At 36.1% G+C, this 18,916-nt stretch overlaps 2 protein-coding genes across 4 annotated transcripts; one reads left to right on the top strand and one right to left on the bottom strand.

Annotated features, from left to right (window-relative positions):
* Positions 1-1,227: 1,227 nt before the first annotated feature.
* On the bottom strand, positions 1,228-8,689 carry LOC128675223 (invertebrate-type lysozyme 3-like). The gene is made up of 4 exons (XM_053754491.1): positions 8,496-8,689; positions 4,927-5,130; positions 4,472-4,545; positions 1,228-2,394 (listed from the first exon to the last, which is right to left on the bottom strand). Exons 1-4 carry the CDS (start codon positions 8,560-8,562, stop codon positions 2,248-2,250), a joined length of 492 nt encoding a protein of 163 aa, XP_053610466.1. The 5' UTR covers positions 8,563-8,689; the 3' UTR covers positions 1,228-2,247.
* Positions 8,690-10,188: 1,499 nt separating this feature from the next.
* On the top strand, positions 10,189-18,916 carry LOC128675276 (uncharacterized protein). Of its 3 annotated transcripts, none has more exons than XM_053754579.1 (11): positions 10,189-10,334; positions 10,967-11,111; positions 11,738-11,826; positions 12,495-12,605; positions 13,256-13,430; positions 14,240-14,373; positions 15,054-15,212; positions 16,105-16,295; positions 16,947-17,100; positions 18,016-18,150; positions 18,716-18,916. In XM_053754579.1, exons 2-11 carry the CDS (start codon positions 10,973-10,975, stop codon positions 18,818-18,820), a joined length of 1,392 nt encoding a protein of 463 aa, XP_053610554.1. In that variant the 5' UTR covers positions 10,189-10,334; positions 10,967-10,972; the 3' UTR covers positions 18,821-18,916. The 3 variants fall into 3 exon arrangements, with proteins under 3 accessions (XP_053610554.1, XP_053610555.1, XP_064292426.1); XM_053754580.2 differs by having other exon boundaries at positions 10,222-10,422; XM_064436356.1 differs by lacking the exon at positions 10,189-10,334 and adding an exon at positions 10,751-10,861.

Here is an 18,916-nt window from a genome sequence, read left to right as displayed (position 1 = left end):
GTCTGTGAATTTGATAAACAAATCTAATCAAAATATGATGTTTATATTTCTTTGTTTATTCTAATTAGAGACATGGAGACTATCAATTTATAAGTAATAAAATTCTCAATATCCAAAACCATTTTACTTGACTCATGACCTTTGTTGCCAAAAATTCGCGAGATTGAAAATATATCCAGGAAAGGATATCAAATTCATACATATGGGGATCCGTCCATCTTGGTCGTCATTGAAATTCTTTGAGAGCCACTGGTCTTTAAGATCGCGAGATGAATGGACGTCAATGCTAATGAGATTATGTGGAACAGTAAGTATCTGTACGTATGTCTGTCTGTGTGCGAGTAATGTAATGCAGCACTTGAACTTTAAGAATGACATCCGGGAGTTGATGTATTCATTATCTTGTACATAGTCATAATATGTCACGATTTTCTAGAATTCTGATGTATGGTTCCACCCTCGAATAGGATTACTCCATATTCTCTCGTGGATGTAAACATAGCATTAGCAGCTGATAGACAACAATGGCATTTCCAGGGAGGGTTGACGTCAGGCCTTTTGTAAAATTACAGACGAATCATCAAAATTTTAAGGCGCTTGCGCACTCCGCACGCTTGCGCCACCTCAATTTTTTAAATAATTTCTTTTATTTCATAATTAAAAAAAAATATTTTAATAGATTATGCCACTTAGTAGAAAGTATATAAGTAGTTTGTTTTACAATGTGGTCACAGTAGAATAAAAAGAATTGAGTGGCCACCGTTCTCGATTTAGTCGACTGTGACTGATTTAGTCAACGCTAACTTTATATCCAGGGTTGCCGTGTGTAAAAACAATGAAGAGCTGAGAGACTATTATAGTACGCTCCGACATTTATAGACATTAGCTGGCTAATACCACAGCTACTTGAAAAATGTACCTTTTTACAATATTTTTATTGAAATAGTATTTTTTTATTTGTATCTATTGTAATTTTATATTTATGATGAACTTATTGTATACGGATCTACAATAAACATTTATTCCTTCGAGGGTTGTAGCCCGGTCCTCGTGGGTACATGGGCCCAACATATAAAGGCCTTGTGAGACATGGCCATTAAATGAAAGCATGGCCATTAAATTATTATTATTTTATGTATGTTTCTCTCCTCTTAAGAGTGGGTAATAGGTATAAGCAACTAACGCGGGCCGTAGCCAAGCGTTAAGAGCAAGAAAAAAAAAATCAAATTGAAAACCCAGCAGAAACACTGGAAGAAAAGAAATTTTATTTGTTTTCAATTCGTTGTTTTCCATATTGACGTGCTTCGAAAATCTATACAACTTCAATAAAAAATAGCGGAGCGCGACTGAGCAATGTGGCATGACTCTCATTCGTACAATCAAGCTGTTAGACAGGCAAGTTTATAAAACAATAAAACAAACAAGTTATACTTAATTAATAAGTCTTTATAATTGAACGATATTACATAATTATTTCCTAATTACTTAAATAATGTTGAGCATTTTCGTATTTTAATTTCACATTGTTTTAAGGATCTAAAGACTAGTTTGTTAATTATGTTTGCCAGTGGGAGAATTCTGAACAAAAAAAGACGAGATATTTTTATCGATTAAAGTTCAATTTGTCTTAATAATAAATAGTTGTATTGCGAATTACTGAGCTATGTATTATGTATACTATTAATAACAATCAGTGACAGAGAAGTTGGCTACTTTATGAGTTAGACAAAGTCTACTCTACAACGGAGTACATGCGGGTTTTATAAGACAATAACATTTCATTCAAGACACACTAGTAGGCCCTTGGAGACAAATTAGTCCCCCAATCACATGACTTCAGCTGAATCGCAATTGAACCTCGATCGGTTAAACATTTATTTTACTGTTTCGGATAAAGTTTCGCTTCGAAACTTGAACATAACTTGGAACGATTTCCAGCAAAAATTATTAGCGCAATTGGAGGCCAGTTCTTCAAAATACTCACGGTGTATTGTACCGTGAGTCCTTTGAAGAAACAGTTTGACAGATTCTTGGATCAAACCAAAACTGAACTACGTCTAAAATTTCAATTCAAATAGATAAAAAACGCGGTCATTGTCAAAACAACTACTTTTGAAGAGAAACTTGCAACCACCGAAACAATCGACATTCAATTGCGATCCAACCAAAGTTATTAGCGGGTTTGGGAGCCTGTATATCATTTTTTTGAAACGTCACATAACTCTCCTGCCATGTAAGTATACGTCTTTAACCCTGCTGATGTGCGACGATGGCTAGACACTGGTTGAAAGTATTGACGTAGCCGAAGGGCAGGTCGCCGGCGCACCCGTAACCCCCCTTTTTGTGGATCGCCATGTAGTCGTAGCAGTCCACCACGCCGTCACCGTTGCAGTCCTGAAATCCGATATGATTTATTATAAAATTTGTTAGATTGAGCTTAAACATGCTGAAGGTTTGACGCTTTGATGCTAATTACTACATATAGTTACTTAATTTAAAATATGACATATATAATAGGTTCTTTGACGGTGTAATTTCTGATTTTTTATTATTTTAAATGGTCAAATCAACATATTTTCATTTATATTTGTTTGAGTTTGTACGTTGTGAGTAAAATTATGTGCAGAGACGTTTCCTGTTATTCGTAAAAAATTGAAAACATGTACCTAAGCTAAAATATGTTTTATCTTTTCCTGTTAATTTCAAATGTATAAAATGCGATAGTGACAAAACATTTAACTTTTTTATGAATAACCGGATTTAGCTCGAACTACGAAAGTACTTGACTTTTAATTGATTGATCTGTAGCAGAAAAATTGTTTCCGAAAATCCTAATAAAACGACAAAACTAAAATTCAGTCACTCTGGGATAGGAACAATACCGTGCGAGTGTATTGTATATGATTTATTGTGATTGTATTTTAATACTCTTGTTCCCATGTACGCCATCAAAAAGATACAATCGCTGCCATGACATCATCATGTAAATGAGACGACGACGCGTCAAAAATATGGGGGTTTTCCCATCTTTAGTAGACTAACGTTTGCAGAGACAGATACTGTCTTTGACAGATTTTTCTGTATCGTCATGTTTTCCCGGTCGCTTCTGACAACATTGAGCATTTTCCTACTTGTACCTATCATTGCTTTCCTGCTTTCTTACTTTAGCGTATCGACTTGTCGAATTATTTTAGTGAAGACTATATTTTCTCCTACATTTCGCATGGACCTCGGCACCTTTAGTTGTAAAACCATTGGCGCGCAATCATCCTTGAACGACATTGGAATTTTTGCTGTATCTAGTGCTGGTAAAGTATCTGATGGTGGGTCAATTGGATCTTGCAAATCACCAAAAAAAAAATGAACAAATTCACTTCCCGCTGTCTGTTTTGATTTTGATGAGGGTATTTTTAATAGATATAAATTCCTGAGGAAAGTTAGGTGTATATAATTTATTATGGTTTCACCGGAGCTAAAGCTATCGTAAAATAAATACTTAATACAAAACTAATTTGCGTATTTTGTTGCATCACTGACGTAATTACTGAAGTCATCAGACCTTGGTGTGTTAATCAGATCGCAATGTCACCAATCTCGCCCACTTGACATCTCCAAACTGACAAACTAGTGTAGACGTCCTACGCTACATTGTCAACCTAAGTCTTAACAAGGCGTAATGACAGTTTGATTTGATGTTTGTTAGTACTTAAGCGATAGCGGTCCAGTGGTTACCGCACTATGAACCGAAAGGTCCTATGTTCGAATTCTATTCGTGCCATATGAGTTTGTTTACCAATGTAACTCATGTATCATATATCACCACTTGCTTCTGGATAACATCGTGATAGGAAACCGGCATGCAGCACGCCAGTTAATGATTTTTTAGTAAGCGTATTGAATGATAAAGGGATTGAAGGCAATGATAAAGGGATGCCGACCGCGCGAAGTGGAGACGAAAAGGTATAGGAAAGCTAGGCTACAACGGCTGGGAAGCAACCGGGAAAACACTTAAATGAGAGACAAGTACGATTAAGATAAACTTTTGGAATGTGTGTTAAATACATAGCGACGAAAACAACATAATAATGAATTCTGTAAATAACAAAGTTGGCATTATGATTCTCAACCGGTTTTATTCGTCACGTAGTGCCTTCACCCGTAAATAAAGTTTTACGAGTGGCACAGTGGGAATGTAATACTTGAAGTCTGTATATATTAAAGATAAGGCTCCTTCATACCCTGACGGACAAGCGATATTTTTTTCATCGCACACCCATAATAAAATTTACTTGGGAGGGGCCCCTATGTCTTATTTGTACCAGGGCATACGGTTACATAGCTACGCCGCTGATTAAAATTACAAATTAATCCCTCGAAAAGCGGCGAAGGTCATCAGAATTATATAAATTATGGATTGTACGCTTCCTACATCATTATTAAGTTTATTAGGAAGCATCAAAAATGATTGTACCTGGGCGAATTTCCTCATGTAACCTTGGACGGTGGCGGCTGCGCAGTGCGGGTCATTCGCGCAGCTGGAATACGCTGGAAAAAAATATGATTTTTGTCATTCATATCTTTAAAAAAATACAATTTTACAATTTTTTGAGAAATCAAAGTATGAAACGTTATCGTGGATTCGTGGTTTCTTGTGCTTTATGTTGAATGGAAAACAGTCTGTAGATGATAAAATAGGTGTGTTTCCACTCCATTTTAATATAGGCTGTTTTAAACGCAAATGGTCGAGTTGTGAATCGACGAAAAATATATAAGTACTTAGGTACCACAGGTAGGAACGAAAAAAAAATTTTTTTTCCAATATGGGATACCTAAACCACTCTCAACTTATATACCTTATATAACTTTTTCAATTGTTAGTACTTAATCGCGCATTGTGTGCCCAGTTTGCAAGCAGCAGTGACTTACCGTCAGGATGGTCAACAGGCAGCTGGTTGATGGTCAGCTTGCCAGCGTCCGCCCAGTACGGCCACGTGATGTGGAACAGTCCACAATGGTCCCCCTCGCACTGCGTGCCCAGCTTGCAGCCGGACACGGCCTGGCAGATGCAGCCCAGGCACACATCTGTGACGGGCTGCGCGTCCACGGAACCTTTGGCTTCAGCGAGCTCGGCTGTGTGAGATATTTAAGAAATTAATTTTATTTTTAAAACTTTTAATTTGTCATAACACATTACAATGACTGTTTTGTGGTTAAATTCTTGTCTATTATACAATGTATTTGAGTTGGATCTCAATTATCTGTAGTAAGTATTTATGTATTTTCTGTGACTACCTGTTTGCTATATGTATATGCTATAGTTGTGGAAGAAAATACTAAGACTAGAAAGACTAGAAAGTTATAATCGAACAGCCTTGGATAAATGGGAAAGTTTTTTATTTTGCATCAAGCAAGTATTGATGTGCCAACTGAACAGCAGTCATAAAACCTTATTTTTTCCAGATTGCATATATATATATGTTTTGTTATTTACAAAATGTTTGTTAGTCTATACACATTCTTATTATGCGGGTGAGAATATTTTTTATGCAAAATTTTTTAAAGTTATAAATCCATATGAAATATATTGACGGTCGTTATTTTGTATGCCAGTCGCTGACGACATATGTAAATAAATAAATACCTAACAATCGTGGTCACCAACGAACACACATCACCACATAATGTAAGAGGTCAAGGTTCTCAGCGTATCGCAATAAATACAACGTAATTCTATTACTCTATGAATTTAGCTCAGTTTCCAGCGAATGTAATTCAATAAGTAGATTCATTAACATTTACTATAAGAAAAGAAAATAATATTTTTTCTACACAGCAAGCAATGTCGTCAGACTAGTTGGCTGCAGGATCTTAACATTTCAAGAGGCTGGGCTGGACCAACCGGATTTGCTAGATCTGTTCACAGTCAACATCTACGGCGTCTACTTCCATTCCAACAGCCCTATAATTGTTATGAAGATATATTTAATGATAATGACTGCTATATACTACTAGCTTTTGCTCGCGGTTTCGCCCGCGAAAATTTTCTACGGGAACAGGTTTTCCGGAATGAAAGGTACCCTATGTCCTTCTCTATACTTCAAACTTTCATACACTTCAATTTTTCATACATGTATGCAAAATTTCAAGAAGATTAGTTGAGTAGATAGTGCGTGAAGATGTAAAAACTTACTTTCGCATTTATAATATTAAATATGATTGGTGAACTAATACGTGAATCAACGTACATTGTTCATTTTTAATATGAGCTTTGTATCAATGCAAGGAAAAACCAGCAGTGTATGTCGATTTCGCCTCGATTCGGCCAGTATTCTTAGCTACATATTATAAATTACCATGCTTGTTAAATGTCAACAGTCTCGATTTTATAAGGCAGTACATTTTTTAATTAATCATTGTGGAATGTATGATATAAATTATAGCCAAAGAAGCGTTCATTACGCGGACTGGACGGAGTGCGAATAAAGTCCTGTGGTAAAGTAAACTTTGACGTTTATTAACCTGGAAAATAACATAAAATTAATTTAAAAAGAAAACAGCAAGTAAAAATAGGACCTCTTTCTTCATTGGAAGAATATTGAAGAGGATATTGCACACGAATGTAAACAAGTGTAGGCATGAGTGTTGACGATTTATGCAAGAGATTATTATGACACAAATCTAAATGTCGCGATTGCAGATTCACATAATTTTTGTACATCTTTGAATTGCAAAAAAAGAAATAATGGCATATGATTGTGATAATGCTCGCCAATATAACTTAAAGTCTGATCTAAAACGAGATGATTATAATTTTTGGACATCGGTATCGGCACGGTATGGTATTATACTTTCCTAGTTTAGTATCGGTAAGTAAATACGACTAGATAATTTGTTATTCAACGTATACAGTTTTTTCTCTACTTTCTTTCTCATCCTTACGTATTTATGGCTCCATTTTCGGTCCGTGGAATATTTAAAATTTTTGGGAATTCAGATGTTAAAAGGCTTTTCTTATCTTTCTGTTGCCTCGGTACGACGTCCACGGGAGGATATGGAGTGGCTTTGGGGCGGAAACCAAACAGTTTCTTCTATTTGTTCATGAGAATCATCATTTAGTCATCAAATTAAAATGATCTAAGTCATGCATTGAGTTATGGCGTATTGTCCTGTTATATGATGATCTATTGCATTGCAGGCCATCATACATCAATTAACAACATGCACGAGGCCTTAGGCATAAGATAAGTAGTATTTATGACGCGGATTAAATCATATATAGGTAGTTAGTTACAATTAATTTTAACACTCGTCCTATCTTCATATTTCTTTTAAATGTTTAAACACGAGAATAAATTAAAATAACTTGATAAGTAATTAACTAAAAAATGTTCTGAACTTGATCTTGCAAAGGCTCTGATATGAGCATATGTAAAGAAAGAAAAGAAATATTTATTTAGCACAAAAAAAATATATATACTTCTATTTTATTTTAAAACAACCAAACATGTTAAGAAACAATTATTTAAACTGTAAATACTTATATGTCACTAAACAATTTGATGTAGTACTTCGTAAGTAGTACTTCGTAGTACGAAGTAAGTACTTCGCGGAGTAAGTATACCTACTTACTAATTCCATGGACGAGACAGCCGCTTTTGTCATCTAGTACAACAAATAAGTAGTCAAACAAAACTGCATTTTAATTGCTGCAACTAATTATCCGATCAGTAACCGATGATCATTATGTCCGTTTGTACCTTGTATTGGTAAGAAACGTAGTTAAATGTTTCATTACTAATAAGAATGCTATTTGCTTGTCTGAAGTAATAAACATGACTTAGTTTATTGATAGGTAGGTATTTAGTCAATTTATAAGTTCTGTGGGAAGACATTTGCGGATAATCTTTATGATATATTACAATTTATATGATAATAAATAATAATTACAACTAACAACTAAGTCATATTTTTCATCATTAAAATAATTTATTGTTTCCTAACATAAATAGTACAATATCAAAATATTTTTACGTGGTTAGAGCATTCCTCACGCATGAAACCATACCTATCGCGGAAGCTGTTGATTTTTATTTTAAAGAATTTTAGGAACCTATAAATAAATTACAGTTCTCTTAGATTGAGATTTGACTAAGTACATATTTGTTTAATAATAAATAGGTATGTTAACAACAAACTGTGATTTTAATAGGAATAAAATATCTAAGAGGTATCACGGAAAACCAAAGTATCCTGAAAACCAGAAAACCGATCGACTATAAGGGCTGTCACTCCATCCATCTGTTTTTAAGAACGTATAGGATTTTTCTAAGACTTTCCCTTGTGTAACAAATTCTTTTGTTACAATAACTTAACTGAGCTCTAGGAAAAGTTAAGTACCTATCTCCTTAAAATTTTAAGGTACTACCTAATAGTACCCACTTAATATTACACGATCTGGCTAAGTAGTTTAAAATAAATAAAAGGTATATACTAACAGACATCAGCAGCACACACGGCGACGAGCATCAACATGGCACTGAACTTAATCACGGCGGATGCCATTGCGGCGGTTATTAAAAAGTAAAAAAATAAAAAATAAATAAATTCAAAATGGACGAGTATTCTCGCGCGCAGCGCAACCACGACCGACTGGTAATGATCGTGGCCTTTACCGGCTTATATGCACGCGGATGCTCTGAATCATTGTGTTCCGTGAAATTTATCCGATTTCGGAGGTTCTGGTTTAACGACATGCGATTTTCCTTAGAATTTTTGAACAAATTAAAATTAATTTGGCCTGTTGTTTTGCGAATAAATTATATTCTATCCTTTTTCTACATATTCTAATCATGCCAGTTTTTGAAACGACCATTTGAGTTGTTAATTCGCGTATCAGGACGTTAATTTGTTGTATAGTGTTATACTTATCACATTAGGTACATGTGTACTTTTTTATTTCATTGCGTAGGTAGGTACTAGGTAGCTATGTAAAATATTTTTCGATAGTACCTAGGTAACTGGTGTGTATCGACATAGTAAGTAAGTACATAATTTTGCGATATACCCCACCTATATCATCCCTATATTATCAAATAGGTAATTGTGCTGTATCCGTATTTAAAAGTATTTTGGCATAATTAATATTGTAATTATTCTCCCGTTAAAGTTAAATTAGGTAGAAAGAAAACCGGCTTTTAGTCCAGATTTCATTATTGCTTATTGATTTGTATGTAATTTAATATCAATAAAAATTAATGATAAATTTAGTAAAAATTATTAATTTTTTAGGTTGACAATTATACATTTCCGTGTCAACAGGATGCTCACCTAGCCTATGAAGGAAGGAATACATGACTACATAGAATCGTGATTTCATGGTTCTTGAACACCAATCTCTCAATCTCCACGACGTCGTACGTATGTGTGATACCTATAGAATCGCTTTGTTCCGGTTGTAGGGGATTTCCTAAAATTGGCCCTTAGGAACTAGGTAAAATAGATAGGTATTTAAAGAATTGTTCAATATTATTCTTTTAACCAGCTTTACAATCTCTACTTATAAGTACTTAATGTTATTACAAAAAGAAGTCGCTAAAAGTAACTTTAAAATGTCTCTATCAGATAGGTATTACGTTGAAAAAATAGTTGGTAAGTAAGTTGTTAAAGTAGGTACTTAGTAGATTCCGATCGATAAAAATCGTAGCTTCGTTGCCCGATTATATCAACACAATAATGTCAACGCCCGTAACTTTAAGAATTGTAAATAAAACACCTACACAAGTCTTTCATAGTTCAAAATAGTCAACGATAGGTTAGCGACCTCGACTTGAATTTATTATCCACTTCTCCTGTTGCGTAGGTATTGCATCTGTCTATATTTGTCATACCTAAGTACTTTAATTTCAAAGATTTTGGATAAGTTTAATTTAGTCTTGGCACCATAGAGTACATTTTTATAAACTTAAAAAGAATTTTATTTTATTTTTTTACCTATTAAAGCAAAAACACTTATAATATGTTTTACCTTATATTATTTTTAATGAGACGAAACATGATTAAAGTATACTTTTACTTTTTTATATGAATAACAGGGAATATCGTATTGAAGTGAGGTGGGTGGAATTTTATCATGGTAACTCAACACTGTTGGTTTGACAATCAGTGGCTCAATGACAAGATGACATTTCATACAAATGTCAATAAAATAAATTGTCAAATTGTCCATTTCTGTGAGCTTTTGTACAAAGTCGTGTGTGTGTAGTTAGTGAATATTTTTTATTAATTTAGAATAATAAGTGAATGAAACAGTAAATCAACCGTATTCCTTATTAAAGGTAGAAACATATAATATCTAAACCTATAAAACCATAGCCTTAGCCATTATATATATGCAATGATGAATGAATAGAACTATTGTATAAGGTTGGGTATCAGTTTTCTTTAAATATAATTAGACCACCTAGGAGATCCCTGTATAATTAGCTTTTATATGCTTAATTGGCCCTTATTTCTAAGTATAATGGTTATTATCTCAAAAAATTATTATATGGGTCAAGTGATTTGTTTAATACCTTCTCTGAAGTAAATGATGTTCTACATCAATCATTTCTGCATTCATTTCAATATACATGACTAGGTATAATGATATTATTGCTAAAAATCATTGTATGTCTAAATTTGTTTAGGTTTCAGATAAATACTACATGAGCAAATATATTTTTCGCCATTGAAGCCATACTTAATGTTTACTCATAACCTTGGTGTTATGATAAGATTACCTACTTGTCAATGTTTTTTGTCAGACATAGATTTCAGTGGGTTCAGTCTTACATACTTCCTTAGTATTACAGCAGTGATTGAGGTATTAAAGATACTTACTGTAGGATGTTAAAGGGCATCATCAGATTGCAGTGCAGCACTGTGTATACACGCTTAAAATACAATACAGTTGTTACATTTGTTACAGGACAAAATGAGGTTCACCTTATTTTCAATAGCGCTGCTACTCTGCGGTGCGCTAGTCACTCAAGCTTATGAAGACTCTAATTTAGAGGATGATGATTTTGCAGAATTTGAACAGTTTGAGGCTGATGATGAGGCAACTGTGAATGGTAAGGGCTTGTTTTCATATAGACCCAAAGTCTATATATGTATGAATTGTGGAGATTTTGAAATTAAATTTCAAGACCAAAGTGATAGTGATGAAATCTATCACCTTGGTCTCGGTAAGTTTTGTGCTTTTTTCTAATTTTTATACTTTTGTATGTCGGCCTTCCAAATAAAAAAGATCTAGGTGGTTCCTCAGACTAAATGTTTAGATTGTTAAGCCACTATTATAAATAAACAATTTATACATACACTAGCTGTACCCTGTGATGTTACCCGTGCAATTATTTTAAAAATAGTTACTTAGATTTTTATGCACAGTAGTGCCATCTATTTTGTAAAGAGCCATTGACTGTCAGACTTTTTGACCAAATCCTAAGTGAATTGCTTACCTTCTGAATAAAAACTAACCTATGTGTTAATCCAAGTTTCCAGCTACCTCAATATCAAATTCCGTAAAAATTGGCCCCGCTGTTTAAGCATGATGAAGTAAGAAACATACAAACTTTCGTATTTGTATTATTAGTGAGAAAAGATTTCTGTTTCCCATGCATAGACAAGAGGACTACCCCCATTCTTAGTCATACAATATATATATATATATAAGAATGACAACAAATTATAATGTTAGATTTCAGTGAAGAGGCCAAAGAGGTACCAATTCAGAAGTCCAAAGAGCCATTCGATACTGCCGACGCGGCTGATGAAATTCTAGCGGAGGTAAGTGTATATTGTCAAGTAGTTTGTAACCTTGAATATATTATGTTAAGTAATCAATTATTTTCACTTAAACCTGACTATGTCTTCAATGCCGTTTGCATATTTACTGTTTTCACTTTTTTGTCTTGTTAAAAAGAAAATGGGATTACAGTTTAGTAAGGTATTTTCCATTAATATAACCTGACGGGTTACTCTACAGAAAAAAGCGCAAATAAAAACCAGTCTTAAGTTTAGTGGTGTAAAATTAATTTTCAAGTGATACAATTTAAAGTCTGGGGGCACATGTCCCTCTCTAATTAGCTACTCTTCTAAAGAGGGAGATAGGTGGAAAGAGAAATTCAGTAATCCATTAGTACATACATATAACAGTCTTGTTCATAAGCAAATACTGTTATCATATCGATAACAATAATTTTTCGTACTTGGATAATACAGGTACATTCTCCCGTGACTAACCCTTCGGTTCGGTTCTAATTAAGATTCGGTTCTGATTTTATGACCGAGCGCCTGTCTGCCGTCAACCCCTTTGGAAATGCTGTTGACGCCTATGAACTGTCAAGTCTTTATGGCCCTCGTACTACAGCTCCGGGAGAGTTATGAAATGGTCCTATATTTAATTTTACCGTATGCGTGTTTTTGATTGAGAAGGTTGTCAATATTATTCCCAGGAGGAGGAAGACAATGAGTTTGAGCACTTCCAGGACCCGGAGGAGTTTGAGGGCCTGCCGGAGAGCACTACTCCTCGCAGCTCTGAACAACCAAAGATTACTATTTCTAAGGTACAAATAGATGGACTGTAATAACACGCCATTGATTGTAAGCACAAACAGAAATCAAATCATTCATTCAGAAATTAGACCTTCACAGACATTTTTTTTCACATCAAGTTTCATATTTGTATAGTAATTTCTCAAAAGCTACAAACTATTGAAATGAGCACAACACACTCAGTAACTCAGACCAAATATCTATGAGTACATAGAAGTACTTCACCAATATTGATGTCAGTTGATAATAGTCCCTTTAAGATCAACGTGCTGAATTTTGATATATAAATTAATTTCATGTTTATGATACGACATAATATGATGCAAAAATAATTAACTCTTACCTAAAGGTCTATCCACAGGTTCCTATAACAGTGCGCCCGCGCTGTTTCATTAAGGTGTCTATCCACAGGTTCCTATAACAGTGCGCCCGCGCTGTTTCATTAAGGTGTCTATCCACAGGTTCCTATAACAGTGCGCCCGCGCTGTTTCATTAAGGTGTCTATCCACAGGTTCCTATAACAGTGCGCCCGCGCTGTTTCATTAAGGTGTCTATCCACAGGTTCCTATAACAGTGCGCCCGCGCTGTTTCATTAAGGTGTCTATCCACAGGTTCCTATAACAGTGCGCCCGCGCTGTTTCATTAAGGTGTCTATCCACAGGTTCCTATAACAGTGCGCCCGCGCTGGGACGCCTACTGGCTGGAAGGCACCCTGTGCTGCCTCCTCGCCGCGTACGCGCTGGCCTACGCTGTGGGCCGCGCCAAGAACACCTCCATCGCTACCAACTTCTTGAAGCTGCATAAGCCTCTGTTAGACGACAACTTCACGTTAGTTGGTGAGTGATATAATAATAAAAAAAACACCTAAACGTGGCTGAGGAATCACACTATCTATTAAAAAAAAACAGCATCAAAATCCGTAGCGTATTTTTCTAACCATATATAGATTATCATATAAAGATCTAATCATATATAGGGAGTAGGAACAGACAGACAGAGAAGCCACTTTGTTTTATGTAGTGGTAGTGATTATGTAGATAGACAGGTAATTATATGTAAATTTTATTTGACTTTTTGTGATTTCTTTATCCCGAGTTAAGATGTTAATATCACTTTTTACTTAAAACGAAAGCCTTATTTCACTACTTGCTTTTTATAGATATATATGTAACATATATGTATTTATCATGTGTATCAGTTATATGTAATATGTCGAATATATATCTCTAAAGTTTTTATTTCACAAATGTTGGATAGGTAACTGGCAAACAAGTTCAGGCAGATTGTTTTAACAGTTTATCTGTCAGACAATATAATATATTATCAGAAAGAAAGTTATCTTGGGGCTCAAAGTGTCTCAGTACTGTGTGCTTTAAAAAGAAATTTCCTCGTATACATAAATAAATGAATATGGATACACCTGAGATCGTTGAATGAGCTTCCTTGCCATGATTAACCTTAGATACAAATAGAGTTCTACAAAAAGGGCGTGAAAATACTTAACCCATGGTGTTGCAGGCGTCCATAGGCTGCGGTGACCACTTACCATCAGGTGGGCCGTATGCCTGTTTGCTTGCTCAGTAGCATAGAAAGTGGTAAATCAAGCCGCAATGTAAACCGTAGTTGAAGGTTTTCTCCCTCGAAGGTGAGACCGGGCTGGACGTGGTAGCGGCGACGGACGAGCGCGGGTGGAGACGGGAGGCGGAGCATTGTTTCACCATGTGGTGCAGCGGGAGGGTCTGTTGTGAAGGCATGCTGCTTACTCTCAAGCTGATCAAGGTACAATTTTGTTTGTATACTATCGTTATTGTACAAAGAACTGCATACATAACAAGAACGTAATCTATACCATTATTATAAAGAGGTAAGCGTTTGTGAGTTTGTATGTTTGAGGCGGGTAATCTCCGAAATTACCGAACCGATTTCAAAAATTATTTCACCATTAGAAAAGTACTTCATCCAACATTGCTATAGGCTAGCTATTTTATCTCAAAATTCCCACGGGAGCGAAGCCCCGGGCTACATATAGTATTATATACAATGGCTATATTTTCTTTATTTATTTAAAACTTAACACACAAAGTTACATAAACTTATGTACAAATGGTGGACTTATTGAAGACCTCAATAGCGTGACTAGTGATAGTGTCAGTTAAGTCGGTCATTGGATGGGTGACCAAAATGTATTACCTTGAACTCCTCTATGCTTCGGAAAGTACGTCAAGCTGTTGATCCCGGCTGTATTTGCAGTCGTCAAAACTCACCAATCCGCAATGGGCCCGCGTGGTGGGTCATGGCCCGTACTCCTTATCCTCAAGTAAGGCGTGTGCCCCAGCAGTGGGGACATTTCAATGGCTCTCCTTGTTATTGTCTATGTATATCACTTCAGGTGTTCAAAAAACTTTTTATCAAGTAGCTTTTATCTTCTATGAATAGATAAAGGATTTTTTTGTTTTCAGCGTCAAGACCTTGTACACGTGTTGCTAGGACTAGTGAGACCCACTCCAGACACACTCCACATTCGAGTGGAACTCGGCAAAGACGACAGCGACCCGTTCGTGCTGTGTGTAGCTCAGAAGAAGATCGCCACCAAACTGGCCAAGGAGATGCAGGACCTGGTATGATATGCTGTCTCTCTCTAAAGAACAAAAGAAAGAAAATATATTTTTTTGGTTATGACAAAGTCAGCATTATAAATTGCAATAACATAACCAGATTGGTTTTAATGCCACGGTTTTGAGTCTCGCATCTGATCGTGTTCCCGTTTGCATTATCCCAATCCCAACTAATATCATAAATGCGAAAGAAAGTTTGTTTGTTACCTCTTCACACATTAAATATTGGACCGATTGTTATGAAATTTGGTACACGGGTAGAAAATAACCTGGAATAACACATTAGGTACTTTTTATACCGAAATTCCCACGGGAGCGAAGCCCCGGGGCGTAGCTAGTTGGATATAAAGCTGAGGGTTTCTTTGAACGTTGATGTTGTATTTTTACGGCCGGCCACTTGCTGGATGGCAACTGGTATCATGCGCGACCTAATCGGCGATAAATAGTGAGGATTGCGATGTTGAAAGTACATCCAAATTTAATTCATACAGTAAAAATTAATTTTTTATAGTATGTTTTGAAAAAAAATCCTTAAAATCTTGAAATGTTTATTTGTAACTGTTACACACAATTTACAGGGATACAGAAAAAACAATACATATAAAATAAAAATTTAATAAATATAAAATACAACAACACAATTTACGACAATTACTTTAATAATTATTAGAGAATTATTACTATTAATTAACATAATGTTACTTATAACAAGTCAAAATAAAACAAAATTAAATTCCGCCCCCTAAGGTTTCTGGCGCAAAGGTGTCAAGGGCGCTAGCTAAAATAAAAAATAAATGATATACACCTTCAAATATTTCTTCTTTATGAAATTTGGGATCTTTATTAGGATTACGTTTAATTATTGATAATAGATTTCCCCCCGCCACATGTGTAGAGCGTGTTCTGCCCCGAGCGACGGGCGGGCGACAAGCACGGCCTGCCGGCGTCACTCGCCGTGCTGTCGGAGAGCGCGGAGGCCGCGGCGGCGCTCCTCGACGCCAGGGTGACCGCCGCCCTCACTCTGTACCACGCGCACGTGCAGTACATACACATCTCCGACAGATACTGCGGCCCCAAGCAGATGGAGTAAGTGTGTTGTTTATTATATATTAGCTTTTGACCGCGGCTTCGCTGTGTGTCGAATTCCCCACGGGAACTGATATTTTTCCGAGATGAAAGGTACCCTATATACTTTTCCGTACTTCAAAGTATATGTATGCAAATTTTCAAGAAGAATGGTTGAGTAGATAGAGCGCGAAGTTGTAAGAGACAAACTTTATACTTGATTTTTTAAATTTATTTATTGAACAAAACAGCACATAAAAGATTTACATCGTCTGCCAAACTGTGGAACTGTTAGTCGGCAGCTGAGCGGAGACTGGTTTTTATGATATAATTTTAATATATTTTTATTACACAGTATACGATTTGTGCGATATGATTTTTACATACACATCTCAAATTAAATGTCACTTTAATACATCAGATATTTTAATTACGCTATTAACATTTTTTTGTTCTGATTAAAATATGCTTTTGGACTTTAAAATTGTGACGAACGGTTTTGGCTAAAATTGTGACGTCATAAGTTATATATTCTCATTCGAGCTCTATAATATATTTTTGTTTTTGATCCAACTTGACTACTAGTTGGAAAATGACCAAATCGGTGTCACTGAAAATTAAGTACAGAAACAAAACAAAACAAAAAATACGAAATCGCAATGAATTCCGCAGGGAGCAAGCGGTGACGAAGCCGCCGGTGACCGAGCGAGTGATGCTGGTCAGCCTCGCGCTGGGGCCCGACGGCGGCGGACAGGAGCTGCGGCCGCTGCTGCTGCTGCTGCTGCATCTGCTGGAGAAGATCAAGCGGCTGAGACTCAGCAAGGAGGTATATGGTGATGACTGTGAGCTAGCAGTGACGGATAGTGATGCTGGTCACCTTCGACTTCACGCTGGACAAATCCGAATCCAAATTCAAAACAATTATTCAGAAATTAGACCTTCACGCCTTCACAGGCGTGTAGTTCACACTTTACACGTCATATTTTATACTAAATAGTAATTTCTCACAAGCTACAAACTACTGGCTAGACTTAAGCCATAAGCATGCTACCCAAATTGCCATAAAAATTGTCTTCTAGTAGTAGTCGTTCGTCGTGCGTGCTAGTAGTTTGTAGCCTTGTGAATTGTATAATTAAAATGTTATACGTGATAATGAAACTTTCAGAAACTTTTCGATTTTTTTTAGATTATTATTAATTAACTAATAGGTTATTATTATTATGCAAGTATATTGCCCAAATACTAGAGATTCTTCTCATAGTCGATGGTCTAGCTGGCTAAAAGATAAAGATGCGATACTGTATCTGTGTGCGTAGTGCGACTTTGCTACGAGACTTTGCACTTTGATGTGAGATTACATCTCACCATCGAGTAGACTCGCAGTGAGACGCAGCAAACCAATCACAGTGCACCATTGTGATGCAACGACAATCGCACCTCAATGTGATTGGTTCGCTGCGTCTCACTTCAGATCGATAGTGAAATGAGACGACAGTGCTTCCCTTTGAACCGAGAGGTCCCGGGTTTGGGTCATGATGGAAAATGATCTTTTTCTGATTGGCCCGAGTCTTGGATGTTTTTTCATATATGTATATGTTATAAAATATAGTATCGTTGAGTTAGTATCCTATAACACAAGTCTAGAACTTACTTTGGGGCTAGCTCAATCTGTGTGATTTATTTATTTATTTATAACCCGCACTTCGCCCACTGTATTAAAATTGAAGTGAATTGGTCCCAGGCGCTGGCAAAGTGTGAGAAGCGTCGTTGGAAAGTGGCGGAGGCGTGGATGCGGGGGGCGCACGCCGCGCGCGCTGAGCAAGCGGCGCTGCGCCGGGAGGAGAAACGCAAGCAAGAGAAAGAGAAGATTCTCGCGGTATGTCCCTCTTCTTTTAAATTTTTTCCTATTTCTAAGGCCTTGTAGTATAGTTAACAGCATATCAACCTACCTAGATTCATTGGGAACTCGCCGCTATTAACGCGTCATAGAGGTTCATGCGGGGTAACTCTGATGTGCTGTTGACTGTACCAGACTCGGTCGGTATGAAATTTGTTAACATTACAATGCTTCTCCACTTAAAAATATATTTTTTAATTTTGTAGCTTCGGCTATAATCTAAGATAGTCCTTCTGTTTGAATGGGAATGCTATTGTTGTCTATAAAATGCCAAGCTTATGCCCTTTAGTCGCTTTGGACGGTATTTACGAGAAGATATGGAGTGGTCCTATTCTAGGGCGGGAGCGCACATCCATATCTAAACTGAATTAGTATGGATATGGCTGGCGTATAAATATGAAATGGTTTATACTAAGGCGGCCCATTCATCACTTTACTGTGATATAACCACAAATGTTTTGAAGGCGTCGAGTGCAACAAGATCTCTTTGACGATGTCAAAAATGACAATTCGTAAGTATCTATAAATATTTTTTTCGTTTCAGGAGGACGACCCTGAAAAACAGCGTCGTTGGGAGCTGAAGGAGCAGAAACGCGAAAAGAAACGCAAGACTCCTAAAATGAAGCAACTCAAAGTAAAAGCAATGTGAAAATAGTAGCAATCAGTCAAATGCATTATTTACAGTGGTTTTTATTTATACTTAAGTGTTACATACTCATGGATGCGAATAAATGATTTTAAGTTC

This window comes from Plodia interpunctella, chromosome 14 (assembly GCF_027563975.2).
Source record: "Plodia interpunctella isolate USDA-ARS_2022_Savannah chromosome 14, ilPloInte3.2, whole genome shotgun sequence".
Classification (NCBI taxonomy): domain Eukaryota; kingdom Metazoa; phylum Arthropoda; class Insecta; order Lepidoptera; family Pyralidae; genus Plodia; species Plodia interpunctella.
This window is presented reverse-complemented; position numbering and strand designations above follow the sequence as displayed.

Excerpts from the sequence above, each read along its gene's own strand:
- LOC128675223 (XM_053754491.1), bottom strand. The coding sequence starts at position 8,562 with ATGGCATCCGCCGTGATTAAGTTCAGTGCCATGTTGATGCTCGTCGCC. Across the intron at positions 5,131-8,495 it reads CGTGTGTGCTGCTGATGTCT|CCGAGCTCGCTGAAGCCAAA; the intron begins GTTAGTATATAC and ends TATCTCACACAG. Across the intron at positions 4,546-4,926 it reads GCCTGTTGACCATCCTGACG|CGTATTCCAGCTGCGCGAAT; the intron begins GTAAGTCACTGC and ends ATTTTTTTCCAG.
- LOC128675276 (XM_064436356.1), top strand. The coding sequence starts at position 10,766 with ATGATAAGATTACCTACTTGTCAATGTTTTTTGTCAGACATAGATTTC. Across the intron at positions 10,862-10,966 it reads GTATTACAGCAGTGATTGAG|GACAAAATGAGGTTCACCTT; the intron begins GTATTAAAGATA and ends CATTTGTTACAG. Across the intron at positions 11,827-12,494 it reads CTGATGAAATTCTAGCGGAG|GAGGAGGAAGACAATGAGTT; the intron begins GTAAGTGTATAT and ends TATTATTCCCAG.